The 15,739-nt window shown below is 48.7% G+C and overlaps 2 protein-coding genes and 1 non-coding gene across 3 annotated transcripts; 1 reads left to right on the top strand and 2 right to left on the bottom strand.

The window, feature by feature from the left end:
• Positions 1–264: 264 nt before the first annotated feature.
• Positions 265–12,319, bottom strand: BUD23 (BUD23 rRNA methyltransferase and ribosome maturation factor). The gene is made up of 12 exons (XM_070412778.1): positions 12,204–12,319; positions 12,068–12,105; positions 10,265–10,360; positions 10,094–10,176; positions 9,913–10,009; positions 7,042–7,138; positions 6,189–6,239; positions 5,377–5,462; positions 5,177–5,222; positions 4,949–5,007; positions 892–987; positions 265–745 (listed from the first exon to the last, which is right to left on the bottom strand). Exons 1-12 carry the CDS (start codon positions 12,249–12,251, stop codon positions 691–693), a joined length of 852 nt encoding a protein of 283 aa, XP_070268879.1. The 5' UTR covers positions 12,252–12,319; the 3' UTR covers positions 265–690.
• LOC139009682 (small Cajal body-specific RNA 20) lies at positions 1,838–1,969 on the bottom strand. The gene has a single exon (XR_011471396.1). It is a non-coding gene; the product is annotated as a small Cajal body-specific RNA 20 (non-coding RNA).
• A 125-nt stretch (positions 12,320–12,444) lies between the features above and the next one.
• On the top strand, positions 12,445–13,603 carry DNAJC30 (DnaJ heat shock protein family (Hsp40) member C30). The gene has a single exon (XM_070412785.1). The coding sequence runs from the start codon at positions 12,460–12,462 to the stop codon at positions 13,138–13,140; it is 681 nt and encodes a 226-aa protein (XP_070268886.1). The 5' UTR covers positions 12,445–12,459; the 3' UTR covers positions 13,141–13,603.
• Positions 13,604–15,739: the final 2,136 nt, after the last annotated feature.

Raw genomic sequence — 15,739 nt, 5'->3', positions numbered from 1 at the left:
CTTAAAGGTGAATGTGTGTGACAGTATGGGGAAGGGGCTCGAGGCGAATGATCCCAGCCTCCTCCCTCAGGCCAATAGGTACTTTGGATACATTTCATCCTGTCCATCCTTCCCAAGTTTGCCTAAATTAAAGAATCTACCTATTCCTTTAAGTGTATAAAAGCACTCTTAAGTTCTAATTTGGACCCGTGGAATCGAGTGGTAGCTACCACCAACAGAGGAACTTAAATTTGTTTAGGACCATAGAGCTGAAAAATGCCAGAGTTCCATAGAAAGTGGTTTATTACTTTTACAACAAAATAAGATGCCGTTAGAACTTTAATGAAGAAAATACTATTAGATTTTTTTTTGCTGTTGTTAATCCTCACCTGAGGATTTTTCCATTGCTTCTTCAGAGAGAATGGGAGGGAGGGAGAAACATCGATGTGAGAGAGACACATCAATTGGCTGCCTCCTGCACACACCCCAACCAGGGGCGGGGAGCCAACCCATGACCTTTTGGTGTGCAGGCCGCTCTAACCACTGAGCATGTTGGTCAGGGCTATTAGAACTTTTCTAGACACTCTTTTGTCAGCTGATGGAGTAGATACTTCAATATATAAAACTTTCCAGAGGCAGTGCCTGAGCTGGATGGCACAGCTCACAACTGTGTGGACCTGAGCTGTCCCACCATTCAGTGCAGCTAACAGCTTAGAAGTAGGGCTTGCGCTTGCGGCCGGTGTACTGAGTGTCAGGTCTGACTTCCCTGTGAAGAAATAACGGGCAGGAAGAATAGAAGAGTTTCAGAAGAAAAAACAAAGTACTATTGGGACCCCTTCAAGTGTAGGTGAGCCTTTACCGGTCAAGACTTCCCTTTATCCGCAGCAGCCTACCCCTGGCCCAGGTACTCACTTGCCCTGGCGTCTACGGCGCTCTTTCTTCTCCAGCACCCACTCCCGGGTCTTCATCTTCCTCACCACCCCACTCCGTGCAATCCTGTGTGGGACCCTGTGCCAGAGACACGGCTGTGAAATGATGGATGGAACAGCCTAACTGGCACCCAAGTTAATCCAGGCAGGAAAAAAATGGTGAACTTCCTTTGAGTTGGGGGCCTTAGATGCCCATCCTATATAATAAAAGCCTAATATGCAAATTGACTGAACAGCAGAACAACCAGTCGGTGGGGGACAGGGCTGGTGGGTGGATGGCACCAGGCCAGCCAAGGCAGGTGCTAGCAGGCAGAGGGAAGAGACGGTGATGGGGGGGGGGGGGGGGGGGGGGGGCGGGGCTGGCCGCTCACTGGCTGGTACCGTTCCCCTGAATGCCCTGCCAGTCGCCTCCCGAAGAGGGAGGCCAGACTGAGGGTTAGACCTGCTCCCCGTGGGATCGGGCCTAAGCCGTCAGTCAGACATCCCCCAAGAATTCCTGGTTCCTGATCTGCAAGAGGGCACAGGCCAGGTTGAGGGACCCCCCTGAGTGCACGAACTTTTGTGCACCTGGATTCTAGTTCTACAATAGAAGTTGCATCTTTGAACCACCCCCCTCCACCGCCACCTCCATCCTGGTACCATCCACTGGGGTCAAAAGCAACTTATATAGGAGGGCAGAAGGTGCAAGGCCCCACTCACTTGCAGGCATATTTGCAGTAGGTGACCAATTACTGGGTCTGCACACATTCTGCTTAGGGAGCAGGCAGGCAGGGGCAAGGCTACTTTTTGGGCAACCTGGGCCAGGATTGGTTCACAAGAGCCTAGCAATATCCACAGAAAGTCAGAGGCCCAATGTGCACTGCTACCACTTCAGGCCCTAGTCTGGTGGTGAGGTCAGCATACCCCATCAGGTAGGGGCTCCCAGCAATAAATGTCTGAAGTAGGAAAACAAGGCTGCCCAGCTCGTGACAGCCCTGACAATAACCCTCAAGGGTTGATCTTGGCCTCCAGCCCTGGCTGAGGAGAAAAGAAACCCCCTGCAGCCCCAGGGAAAAGAGGCCTTGAGAACAGGGAAAAAGCCTGGGCTCCCTAACCACTTCCCCACCTGGCAGTTGGGATTACACTGTTTCCAGCATAACTCAAACCAAGCAAGGATGCTTGCCATTTAAGTGACCACCATTTCCTGGTAGGGTGGAGGCCAGATAGCAAGAATTAAGGAATGCACGAGTAGAACAATATTGATGCAAAAGAAATGTATAAATTAGGTAAAGTTTTTTTGTTTTGTTAATCCTCACCCAAGGATATTCTTTCCATTGATTTTTTAGAGAGTGGAAGGAGGTGGGGTTGCAGGGGGAGGAGGGGAGAGAAACATTGATGTGAGAGAGCCACACACATTGGCAGCCTCCCACATGCACCCAACCAGGGCTGGGGATCGAGCCTGCAACCAAGGTACATGCCCTTAACTGGGAATAGAACCTGCGACCCTTTGGTGAGCAGGTCGATGCTCTGACCACTGAGCAACACCAGCCAGGGCTAAGTAAAGATTTTAAAAACTTTTAAACTCACCTATTTATAAGTGGCCAGAATGTGGTTAGAGAGAAGTGATAGTAATGGGAGAATCCCAATAATACTTCTAATAGGCAATCTGGGGACTTTGAAGGGAAGAGTGAGAGCCTGCAGAACTAGGGGAGACAAGGTCTGTGCCAGGCACTGTGCTGAGTCCTGAACAAACATGCTCTCTACACAACACACTGCCCAAGAGGGTGGCAATATCCCCCCTTTTTAAATAGAAAAATGGACGCTCAGGTCACAAAACTTACCCAAGTTTACAGTTAGGACATATAGTCTATAAACACTGGTGTGAGGACAAGAGGGATCCTAAGATGGATGGAGGGAGTTAACAGCTTGTACTTCCTCTGTGAAGCAGGAAATGGGATCACTCACTGGGGGCAAGTGGTGGGTGCCCTAGAGCAGAAAACATCTAGAAGAGCTAAGTCCCCAAGGGGAATGGGCTGAGAAAGGAAGCTAAGAGAGATGACTAGCGATCAGACAGCATAAATCTGTGGTGGACACAGAGTACAATCATGATTTTCTCTACCGGTGGGCCTTCTAAACTCATTCAATTCTCTGCCCATTTTTCCTCTTAAATGTGTTCAAAGTCTTAACACCTTCCACCCATATCAACCAGAACTAAGAAATAACTCCTTCACTATCTTGTAATTATGTGTTCAACAAATATTGAACATCTTTAATTAACAAGATACTCTTCTGATGGCAGGCTCATAATACCAGTCTCCACCAAGTTTTCATTCTAGTTGGGGATACAAATAGCCAAGATTTAGAGCAGTTAAAGGTGTTAAGGAAAATAAAGGTAAGGGGAACTGAACTAAAGATAAGGAACAGAAAAATGGCAAGATTTTTTTTAACAAAGAAAAAGGAAAGAATCAATCTTGCTGCTGCGCAGAAAGTAAATGGAAAGAAACAAATACTAAAAGCAGAGACACATGGAGCTGCTTTCAGTAATCCAGGCAAGACTGGTGGTGACCTAAGACCAGGTGGGAGTGGGGAAAGGGCTGGAATTGGGATATACATTGAGAAGAAGGGTGCAGGACTTGCAGATGGGCGATTGACTATGAGAGGTAAGGAAGATAAGAATAAGTGAGAATGGTAAAGAATGGACAAAGGAAGTCTGGGGGTGAAAACCCAGAGCTGTTTTGTTCGAGCCATCTGTGGGAAGTTCAGGTATGGACAGGGTGGGAAGTTTAGGTATGGATCCTAGAAGGCGGGTTGGCAATCAGAGGTGGAATTGAGGCCAAGGATATAAATCTGGGAGTTATAAACCTGTAGTTGGTGTTTAAGGCTGTGCAGAGAGAGAAGGGGTCCAGGTTGGGCCCCAGAGTGCTCTAGAACAGCGGTCGCCAACCTTTCGGACCTCACGGACCACCGTGGACCACTGGTTGGCGAATGCTGCTCTAGCAGAGTAGACTGAGACGGAACAACCAGTAAGGTTAAGAGAAAACCATGATAGTGAGTGGGAGGCCAAGTAAGGAAAGTGTTAAGACAGTGATGGGCTGAGTCAGGTCCTATTGAGCAAGCAAGTTAAGATAGGATAAAGGCCTGGGCAGTGTGCTCAGTGGTTAGTGTCAGCCCACACACCAAAGTGTTAAGGGTTCAATTTCCAGTCAAGGGCACATACATGGGATGCATGTTCTATCCCCAGCTCTGGGCAGGGCTTATGTGGGAGAGGCAACTAATCAATGTGACTCACATCAATGTTTCTGTTTCTCTCGCTCTCTCTCTCCCCCCCCCCCCCCCCCCCCCCCTTCCACTCTCTCTAAAAATCAATGGAAAATATCCTTGGGTTGAGGATTAATGAAAAAAAAATATATAAGGATAAAGTAGGGAAAAAAACAGAAGTGACCATACATTTGGCAAGACAGGTTGGTGGTGGCTTTGACAAGAGCAATTTGTGATGAGACAGAAGCATAAGCCAGAGAAGAGGACTGAGAGAATGGTAGGGGAGAAAGCAAGAAGAGGCAGATATGAGGAGTTTTGTGATATAAAGGGAAGCAAATAAACAGGGTGGTAGCTTGGAGTTGTTAAGAAGTAAAGGGATAATCTCTTAGAAGACATGAGAAATTGTGTAGCATGTTTGTGAGCTGATGCAAATAGCCCAGGAGAGTAAAGATGAGGATGAAGAGAAAGGATAGTCACAGGGGCCAAGAGGGGATGGGGTCCAGGACAGAGGTGGCGGAGGCAGCCTAGGGAAGGAGGGGACAGCCTGTCAGGCATGGCAAGAGGAAAGGCAGAGAGTAAGGCTGCAAGGCTGCTTACAGACATCCCAGCCTTAGACAGTAGCAGGCACTGGTTCCTGGTTCTATTACCACCTTGGTGTCACTGCCACATCTGAGCCCGGAACTTGGTGAAAGCAGAGAAAAATGGAGTGGTCTTGCCACCTCCAGCGTCCTCTGCCATGTCTAAGAAACCTAGCGGCAGTAACTCCCTGAACCTTAGGCAGGTTCACCTACGATTCGCTTTACCTCTTGTTCGTGAATGTGGATTCCTTTGCCTCCTCTTCTTCCTTAATTTCATTTAGGCCCTGTAGGAACCAAAGTGCTTTTAGAGATTCTGGAGATCTCTGAACCCATCTGCCCTACCCCGAAAGGTCTGGGCACCCGCCAAGTCTAAGCCCTTTCCACAGGTATTAGGCCCAGCCTCACAAGAAGGGAACCCAAAAGACACACACCTGAAAACTCAGGGTCCCTCACCTTTGGCAGAAAGGTTGATGGCCCAGAAAACAAACAGAGGTAGAACCTAAAACAAGAAAAGTTCAAGGACTCCTAAAGCCTTGCAGTGTAAGTCAAGTCCTCACCTTCCCTTCCAGCAGTGCCTCCTGCACGACGACTCTGGTCCACACCACCACCCTCTATCCAGCAGTGCCAGCAGCACGCTGGCCCGCAGCACTCACTTCTTCGCTTTGGCACTGTTGGGGTAGTCCACCACCACACCGCCAGTGAAACCAGCCCTGATGGCCTGGGTCGTGATTAGCTCCAACTGAAGAGAGAACATCGGTGAATCAGAGAGAAGCTGGGGGAGCACACTGCTTTCCCTCACTCCTCTTAAGCCAGTCTGGTTCCAGGATAGACGGTGCCTGGGAGAACTAAAGGTCTTCTTTATTAGACTGTTCCCAATTCAGAGTCCCCAAAAGCCACACAAAGGAAAGTGCAGGCTAGAGCCAGCCATGGCATACAGCCCCCTCAAGGGAATTACAGAACAAGCAATTCTCACTTTGTAGCCCAGGGAACCATCTACCCTCACTCAAATCTCAAGAAATGAATGGCCAATACTGGGGCAGACTCATTCATGGTATTAGTCAGGGACAGCTCACAACTTGTCTTTCAAGGTCGGTAACTCCAACCTCCTCATTCCTTCCTCCTTCATATTGCATTACACTCCTTAGAACAGACAACTGCTGATGTTCTCTCAGCCCCCCACCCCTATTTATATATTTGGTTATGGAAATCAGTTAATATATCACATTAACCCTACTCCACACCCACCACTCCTCCTTGGGATATCAGATCATAAAATATGTCACCAGGAGCCACAGGAACCACTCTCAGATACTCATTCTCTCCTTTTCCCACCAACCAGCACAAGGATCCTATTCTGTTACTTCCCAATAGTAGGAGGGCAGGTGAGTGAGGAGCAGGATACGAACAGTTTACCTGTTCTGGGCCCCTCCCACCCCCCTGCACCTCTAGTAGCCAAGAGGCTCACCTGCTCTGAGTTCTCAGGGTATAGCTGCAGAACAGCTCGGGCTCCACGGACCTGCAAGAAACAGAAACATTCACTGTCTTACAAGCATCCCATGGGGCCAGGACCCAGACACTCCTCCCTTCCTTATTCACTGACATCTGAGTTCCCATTATGCGCAAGGCACTGTTCTTAGGGCTGAGGTTACAGCTATGAACAAAAGAGAGAGCCTCTCCTCTGAAATTTTGGAGCTCACTTTTTAGCAGAGGAAGCAAGCTAATTTACAGTAGTGATTAAGAGCCAAAAAGAAAAATAACTTAGGAGGACAAAGGGATTGTGAGTGACAAGAGACTAATGAGTTTACTTTTGGTTCAAGGAAGGCCTCTCTTAGAGGGACACTTGAGCAGAGACCTGAATATATGGGGGAGCTGGTCATTCAAACCTATGAGGGAAGAGCATCTCAGCAAAGAGGCAAACACCACCTTGCTCCCCATCTGAGCATCAGCAGAGGGAGGAGCAAGGGTGGGAGTTGAAGGTGTGGGCACTCTGGAAGATATGCCTTGTGTGTCCTGGACACGATGTCCCTGTCCTCCTTCTGTGAAGTCTAAGTCCCCAAACCAACTTCTGATGAAAATTCAGCACAGAGGACACAGGAATTTTAATTTGTCTCATATTTTGACATCAGCACCTTTTGCATTTCATTAGGGACTGTTAGCCCACTGAATTTTCTGTTCAGGCTGCGGATCACAAAAAGGTTCTGCCACCCCATGCAGTCCCACCTGAACAGCCCTGCCATGGGACTCCTCCACTTCATCACTCTACCTGCAGGGCAAGGGAAGGATAGGCGGCAAGCCAGATGGGGAGATCTTATACTCACCAGCACAGAATAAAGAGAAGAAAAAAAGCAGTACAGGCGCTTGGCGGGAATGTCTGACTTCTTGTTAGCATTACAGAGCCACTGCACAGCAGAAATGCTGAAACAGGAAGGGACCTAGTCAGGCAAGTGACCAGCACACCCCTGCCTCATCAGCACTCATACACCACACATCCTGGAGGTCCAGGTATAACCCCCCCTGCCACTCCCTTTCTTGGCATGTGCAGGTCCACTCCAGGTGACTATTCTACAACACTGGACCAAACAGGGTATCCCGAAGGTTGGCATTAACTTCCTTGCAGTCAGTCCAGAAAAACAGTTTCCCAACCTTTTTCTACATGTATCTCAGTTCAAAATTACTCATCATATCAAGGCTCTCTCTGCCACCTACCCTTTCACACTCCCTTGCTCCAAAATCCAGGGAAACATGTTTTATAGCACTTACAAAGCCATTCATTCACTCTCTTCCAAAATCAGTTCCTTCTACTTAAATTTTCAAGCAGCTACTATGTCCTTCTTTCTGGCATTCCCTTCCTCGGTGCTGTGAACACCCAACCCACTCAAAGAAGCCTGCTGATTTGTCCCACTGCCTCTCCAAGCTTTGACTTTCCTCCACCACTCAGGACCATCTCAATTGTTTCAACAACCTATCTCTCCTCTCTTCTTCTAAACAATCTTCCTAAAACAAAGAACTACTGAATAAAGCTCCAACTTCTTAGGATGGAGTTTTTTTTAAAAAAAACAGGCCCTAGCCAATGTGACTCAGTGATTAGAGTGCCAGCCCATGCACCATGTCTCTTCTCTCACATGGATGTTTCTCTCTCTCTCCCCCCCCTCCCTCCCACTTTCTCTAAAAATCAATGGGAAAATGTATCAAGTGAGGATTAACAATAACAAAAATATTTTCTAGGACCCAAGCATACACAATCTCAACTTCTATGAAATCTCTCATTCATGTCCACGATCTGACTCCTTTCCCCACCCACTTCCATGCCTCTGCTGACACTACTCCTTCACTCAGAAACCCTCCTTGATTTTCCAAATTCCTCCCACCCTTCAAGACCCAACCCCAACCCCTCCTATCTCAAAGCTTGCCTGTGCTCTTTATAAAGCTTTTTTTAAAAAATTGATTCTAGAAAGAGGAAAAGGGAAAGGAACAATTTCAATAGATTGCCTCCTGAACGCATCACAACTGAGGATCGAACCTGCCACTTTTCTGAGTTTTTTTAAAAATATATTTTACTGATTTTTTACAGAGAGGAAGGGAGAGGGATAGAGAGTCAGAAACATCGATCAGCTGCCTCCTGCACACCTCCTACTGGGGATGTGCCCGCAACCAAGGTACATGCCCTTGACCGGAATCGAACCTGGGACCCTTCAGTTCGCAGGCCAACGCTCTATCCACTGAGCCCAACTGGTTAGGGCAAATCTGCCACTTTTTGGTGTTTGGGACATTCCAATCAACTGAGCCACCAGCCAGGGCTTTCCTGTGCTTTTCTCTTCACAATTCAGGAGGTGCCATGACTCCCCAGTGCACAGCCCACACTCAGCCTTGTGTTTAACCAGTCCATCTTTTAGCAGCTAATTAACCATGACAGAGACTATTTTATTTCCAAACTCCACACAGACTATACAACAAGGATGTCAAACTCGCAGCCCACGAATATTTTTGCAGCCCAGCCAATATAATGGTAAGATGCATTTTAATAAAAACTCCATAACTTAATTTTTACAATATCCTGTTATACATAATCCTATATAATAGAAGGCTAATATGCAAATTGACTGAACAGCAGAACAGCTGGTCACTATGACACACACTGACCACCAAGGGGTAGACACTCAACGCAGGAACTGCCGCCTGGTGGTCAGTGCGCTCCCACAGGAGGAGCACCTCTCAGCCAGAAGCCTGGCTCACAACCGGCGAGTGCAGCAATGGTGGCAGGAGCCTTTCCCACCTCCACAGCAGTGCTAAGGATGTCCAACTGATGGCTTAGGCCCGCTCCCTGAGGGCTTCCGGACTTGAGAGGGCAGGCGCAGGCCAGGCTGAAGGACTCCCCGCTGCCCCAGAGTGCATGAATTGCGTGCACTTGGCCTCTAGTTATTAATAATGAACTACAACGTTCGCTAATGACTACTATAATTGTGTTCATTCATTTCCCTTACGTGCCTTACTCGCAGGCACACCATTTCTCTCCACTAATACTAGCAGCAAATATTTTAGCAGTTGATTGCCACGTCATTAGTCTTGTACTGACTTATTTGGTGTGCGCAACAGGAAATATTTCACTTTTGGAGAACAAGAAAAATAGGTTTATTTGCGCCACGTTTATCAATTTGTGCAGTTATTCAGTGTCTAATAAATTAATGTTCAAGAAAAAATATTAATTTTTATTAAAATGTTCTATTAGTTTGTGTTAATGATTACTTGAAGCATGTCTCTATGGAAATAAACCTACGTCTCTATGAAAATTGAAGCTTTTTTTTTTATTGCGGCCCACATAAACTTAAATCTTGTTTATCTGGCCCATGTTAGCCTTTGAGTTTGACATGCTTGCCCGCCAGGCCCCCCAAGATGGCCACCAGGCCTCCACGATGGCTCCTATGGCCCAGAAGACCACCCCTCTCCTACCACACACTCAAAGCAGACAGAGAAACTATATCAGAGGTGCCTGAACCTCTGGCAGTGCAAGAGAATCACAGTAGATAGTTTTGAAATACAAAAAATACCTATTTTGAGGCCTTACTCTGACCTTATTAACCTAAAAATCCCATAGGATGTATAATTTTCAGTTTCCCATGTGACTCTGCTGCACAGCCAGGTATGGGAAGCAGTGGTCTGCAGGACGAAGAGCAAAGCATGAAGACTCTTACCTGATACAACCATCAAAGGAGCCCGGTTTGAAGGGAATGCCCTGGCCCATGTCCCCCAGAAGTAGGTCTCCTTGTGCTTCTCGGTCCAAAGCTGCATCTGCAAGTGAGGGAAACAGACAATATGCAGAGCTGCTCCACACCATGAGGTTAGCCACCCCAGTGCTAAATAGAACATACTTACCCAGCATGGCAAGGCTGATGTCGATGCCCACCCAATAGTGCCCCTCATCAGAGAGATAATCTCCACTCAGCCCAGTACCGCAGCTGGAAGATACGATCAAACAGGGATGCAACAGTGCGAGTAGCAAAGATGCCCACAACCTGGGGAAACTTACTAGGCCCAGGATCTCACCCAATATCCAACAGGAAACAGGGCTTCTCATCAGGCAGATCAAGGAGCTCCAATGCTCGCCCAGTCATCTTGGTCTGCACATCAATCATCCTAGAGCTAGGAGGGCAGAAACACAAACAAGTGGTAAGGTTCTGAGCTAAAACTATACCCAGACCAAAAAAAACCCACAAGATCTTCTAGAAAAAAAGAACAAGGTGCTCTTTCCTGGTCAACAAACTCAACTACAACTATTTAATATATTTTTTTTATTGATTTCAGAGAAGAAGGGAGGGGGGAGAGAGAAACATCAATGATGAGAGAGAATCACTGATCAGCTGCCTGCTACACACCACACCCCCTACTGGGGATCGAGCCCGAAACCCAGGCATGTGCACTGACCGGGAATTGAACCTGGGACCCTGCAGTCTGCAGGCCAATGCTCTATCCATTGAGCCAAACTGGACAGGGCTCAACTACAACTATTTAAAAGTAACCCCAATAACAGCGACATGTTATTTTGTTGTGGCACAAATTATAACTGCACCTGATGCAAAGCTAAAGGGAACAAATCACTTAACTAATGACCAACCATTGGGTATTTTCAAATCTATCAAGCTTTGATGTAGTTTTACTTAAGAACAAGTTTTCTGGCTCGGCTGGCATGACTCAGTGGTGGAGCATCAACCTATGAATCAGGAGGTCATGGGTTCAATTCCCATCAGGGCACATGCCTGGGTTGCAGGCTTGATTCCCAGTGGTGGGCATGCAGGAGACGGCCGATCAATCATTCTCTCTCATCATTGATGTTTCTCTCTCTCTCTCTCTCCTTTCCTCTCTGAAATCAATGAAAAAGTATTAAAAAAAAAAGAACAAGTTTTCTGGAAGAATTATCCACCATAGTGACTCTCAGATATAAGGATTAAGAATCACAATAGAAATCTACAGCAGTGCTGTCCAGGAGAATCATAATGAGAGCCACATGACTTTCCAGTGGCCACAGTTAAAATGAAATTAAATATGTAAAATTAACTAATAATTAACCAAATCCAATGTACCTAGTAATTTTTTAACACATTAAGCGCCCAGCCTATTTTGTCTTCCGAACGGAAAGTACAGTGTCAGTCACCAGTGACTGACAGGGCGCTTAACGTGTTAACCCAATATGCTCAAATTATTTCAACACGTAATCAACATAAAAATGATCAACAAGATATTTTACATTTTCTTCCTGCTAAGTAGTAATTCAGACGCTGATGGCTACTGGTTACCGTCGCACAGAATAGGTCTATATTATATCTGGCTTTCCCAAGATCAGGTATCTGTAGACTCTTCTACAGGCTGGTTTATCAGAAAGGACAGGTCTGGAAGTCTGTTCTAGCCTTCACCTGGTTACAGAAATAACTACCCTCCATGAAATTCAGATACTACACCAACAGTTGTCGAGAGGATTTAGCGAGATTATACAAATAGGGGCACCCAGTAAACATTTATGAACATTTCCTTTCCCCCAATAGCATTAACCACTTACACAAATCCACTGCCTCTTGCCTATTTTACCACATGTTTAAAACAAGTTGCCACAATAAACTGAAAACCCAGATAAAAATGTGATCACTCCCGTATTAATGCTGCGGTGACTGAGGCCCAGAGGGTTCAGAGATTTAACTAAAGCTGACTTTGCCAGTGTAAAAAATGAAATCAACCCAGGTCCCTTCCTCCCATCCCAACCGCCCCAAATTCTTCACGTTCTCCAAGCAATGCCCCAAATGAGAGCAACTTGCGGGTCCCCACCCCCGACGCCGCGCAATAGCCAGGCTCCCTTACTTGCGCATGTATTTCCGGGCTTCATTCTGGTCGTAAAACTGTGGGAAAAGAGAAAGAGAAAAGGGTAATGGGGGGGGGGAATCGAAACGCTGAGCTTCTTTAAGACAGAAGGGCACCCGAGGGCCGCAGGGCTCACCAGCTCGGGGGGTCCGCCGTGCTCCGGCCGGCGTCCGCGACACGCCATCCCCACGCTTCCACCGCACGACCGCTGCTGGGGGCTCCCGAGTCCGGCGTGTACAGCATCAGCGCCGCGCCTGCCCCGTAATACGCATGCGCCACTCCTCTCCCCGCCTTCTCTTCTACGCGATTGGCTACCAGGAGGACGCTCGGCGAACAACGCGGGCCTCCCATTGGTCAGGTGACCTTGGCACCGCCCTCCAGACCCAAGCAAGATGGCAGCGCGACACGATCCGGGGTGGCCGCGCTTGTTACTGTGGAGCTTGTGGCGGGGTCGGGGGCCCCCGCCAAGTCGGGTGTCCTGCCACGGCTTAGAAGTGAGGACTTACTCCCGGGGCGACGGCCCGTACTCGCGCACGGCGCTGTATGAGCTGCTCGGCGTCCCGCCCACGGCGACGCAGGCGCAAATCAAGGCCGCCTACTACCGGCAAAGCTTCCTCTACCACCCGGACCGCAACGCGGGGAGCGCCGAGGCCGCCGAGCGCTTCACGCGTATCTCCGAGGCCTACGTGGTGCTGGGCAGCGCCACCCTGCGCCGCAAGTATGACCGCGGCCTGCTCAGCGACATGGACCTGCGCGGACCCGGCGTCCGGCCCTCCGCGGCGCCCTCCGCGGACTCCGGCCCGGCCTGCACCCCGTCGCCCGCCTCTCGCGCCCACCGCTCGGGTCAGGCCGCGCCGGGCGCCGACCGCACGATGTTCAACTTCGACGCCTTCTACCAGGCGCACTACGGGGAGCAGCTGGAGCGGGAGCGCCGCCTGCGGGCCCGGCGGGAGGCCCTGCGCAAGCAGCAGGAGGATCGGGCCAAGAAGGGCTTGGGCTGGGACGAGATCCGAGACACGACTTTAGTCGTCCTTCTCCTCGCCATCTTCATCGTCATAGGCATTCGGTCTTAATCGCGGGAGAAGGGGATGGGGAGCAGCCCCCCAGCCGCACCCCAGAAAACGGCCTTTCCCGTCTTGAACCCTTCGCTTTCCACAGTCTACCTCTGCTGGGGTCCGAAGGCACCGCTCTCCCCCTTCGCTTCCCCGCTCGCCCAGCTTAGCCTTTGACCCGCACCTCCTCTTCCCTGCGGTCCAGAAAAAGGAGGCTTTTCGGTGCCCGAGAAGGAGACCCCTATATGGACAGCCCTGAAGGCCTGAGAGTGAGGAGTTTCCTGGAGTCCCCTGGTGCCTGCTTCCAGGGGTTGCCTTCCGGAGGTTGTCAACTTCTGGAACACTTGGCTCTGGCTTTATTGTCGAGCTCTGAGCAGAGAATTGTCTGCTCCGGCCCCGTGTTTGTGCTATGGAGCTCTGTAACCTTGAAACGTGCAATGTGGCCAGTTGTTAGCGGCCAAAAGAAAAATTCTGAGGTGTACAACCTTGTCTTTCTGTGAGTTCCCCAAGCCACAGGTGAGACCTGGTACAGGCTACACATGTGATATATAGAAACCTTGCGATGGCCAGCCCCAAACCCCTCTCCCCCTTCTGCTGTTGGCATGAGGGAGTCGGGAAAAGCAAGGTCGTGGAGCATAAAGAATGAGTGTTCCTGTGCCCATACTTATCATATGACCTTGAAGAAAGTTACTCTGTGGACATGACGGCAGAGAGCAAACCATTTGCTCTCTTGAGGTTTGTCACACTTTTATTGTCCATAGTTGGAATGGGCTCAATGGTTAAAACATGCTAGCAGAGTCAGGTTTATCCCTGGGATAGTGGGCCTGTCGCCTGGTTATCCCTCTACCAGCTGGCCCTGTCCCTAACAGTGCAGCCAGTCCTCTCCCAGAAACAGAGCTCCCCTGAGTGTGGCCCCTCCTGTTTATCTTGAGTGCTTATTGCAGGCGGTGCAAGCCAGGTCCTGGAAACATGGTTGCTTGAGACTGTGGGGAATTTGGGGAGTGCGGAGTTAGTGGGACTGCTGAGGACGAGGAGGCCTGTGGTGGAAACCTCTTGTTTAGAACTGCCTGAGTTCTAAAATTTGTGCTCAGCCCTTGGTCAGTCCTCACTTGGCTAGAGCAGTAGTAGTGAGGCTCTGTTAACCCTGAGTCACTGCACATAGGGAGTGCATGGCTGTGCGATTGTCAGTGCTCGGAGATTGATGCACTGGGACTGCATGTAAAGCTGTGGGATAGGAAAACCTTTGCAAGAGATCTACCACAAGGGCACAGGCCTAAGTCTAGAGTCTAAACAAAGCCAGAGGTGCTTTGGTATAGTAATACCAGTTCCTGCACTCACACTCTTGTGTGAAATCCTTGTATAAATTGGGATCAAACCATAGCTACTTCACCTTGGGCTCTCCGATTCTCTCTAGCCTTAGATGTCGGGGGACAAGCCCTTAATCATGGCTTTGCAGTGACCACACACGGTTCAGTAGTAAAGATTTGAGCTCACCCTGATTCAGGCCCACTGTGCTCAGTGAGCCTTGATCTGGGGGTGGGGCTTACGTACTTTGAAAAAGAACATTTAATGTTACTATGTTTCATATTTGAAAAACAAGAGGGAGAGTGTTCTCTTTTTTTGGTAAAGAATTGTGAATTTATTAGGTCAATCTGGAAAACCAGGTGGTCTGAGCCCCAAAATGGCGCCAGCTGAGTGTTCTTTTTGAAATATAAACTACAATAAGTGAAGCTTAGTAAAATATGCAGAAACTAGTGATTCCCAACCAAGGAGTTGGGGCATAACAGCATCCTTTGGGCAAGATTCTATCAGAAGGAGTTGGAGTTCTTTTGGGCCTTGTTTGTGAAAGCACTAGTGGTCTGTAACAGCTGGGACCTTTTGCATGGGCTCCTTGACATAGACCTTTCAAGTTTGTTTTCTTTCTGTGAAGATCACAATCAAGAACATTTCCTGGGGCCCCAGAACATGGAAATACGTAGATAAAAAGCTCAAGGAGGTTTCAGGTGTGTGTCTGGGGGGGGGGGGGGGGGGGGGTGTCCAGGCAATATGAAACTTTTAGAACATTCCAGAATATATATTTCATGCAGGGTAGTCAATAAAATTTTTAACCATCTAACTCAGTTTCTCCTTAGGCCTAGAACTAGAGTGCCATTCTGCTTGCCTCGGGGATTTTTAGGCCAGGTTTGAACTCCGTAAGACCCCACTCCCTACCCTCCCTAAACTGAGTCTGGGCTTTTCATGGAAGGAGAGATGTGTGAGAGGCTTTTTGAGGGCCCCTCCAATGTTACCTTGTCCCCATTGTAACATTTCTCCCTTCCTACCTTGGAGAGAAGAGGCTGAACCAGGCTGAGGACATTAGCTGCCTTCTAGGCACTGTTCCCCAATTCCTGATCGCAGAGGACACCTCAGACATGCTCAACTTTAGTGCATTTTTGACAGGAGATGGACAAGAGGGGCCCAGCTTGTCCCAGGCTATGCTTATTGGGGTGGGAATAAGGTTGAAAATGTAGTACAAAGTTGAGTGAGCAGCACACAGTTCCTAAACGGGAGACTCAGACAGGATAGGATCAAAGGTGTACATGTCTAGGCAATTGTCTTTGGACTTGATCAGGACTTTATT

Source organism: Myotis yumanensis, unplaced genomic scaffold, assembly GCF_028538775.1.
Source record: "Myotis yumanensis isolate MYYU_CA2020_CCGP unplaced genomic scaffold, mMyoYum1.0.hap1 SCAF_4, whole genome shotgun sequence".
NCBI lineage: Eukaryota > Metazoa > Chordata > Mammalia > Chiroptera > Vespertilionidae > Myotis > Myotis yumanensis.
Note: the sequence above shows the minus strand (reverse complement) of the source record. Positions and strands in the feature narration are given on the sequence as shown.

Bases quoted from the DNA above. Each gene is read 5' to 3' on its own strand.
- BUD23 (XM_070412778.1), bottom strand. From the start codon at position 12,251: ATGGCGTGTCGCGGACGCCGGCCGGAGCACGGCGGACCCCCCGAGCTG. The intron at 5,008-5,176 runs GTGAGGGACCCT...TGGTTCCTACAG, and splicing joins CATCAACCTTTCTGCCAAAG to GGCCTAAATGAAATTAAGGA. The intron at 746-891 runs GTGAGTACCTGG...ATTTCTTCACAG, and splicing joins CGCCGTAGACGCCAGGGCAA to GGAAGTCAGACCTGACACTC.
- DNAJC30 (XM_070412785.1), top strand. From the start codon at position 12,460: ATGGCAGCGCGACACGATCCGGGGTGGCCGCGCTTGTTACTGTGGAGC.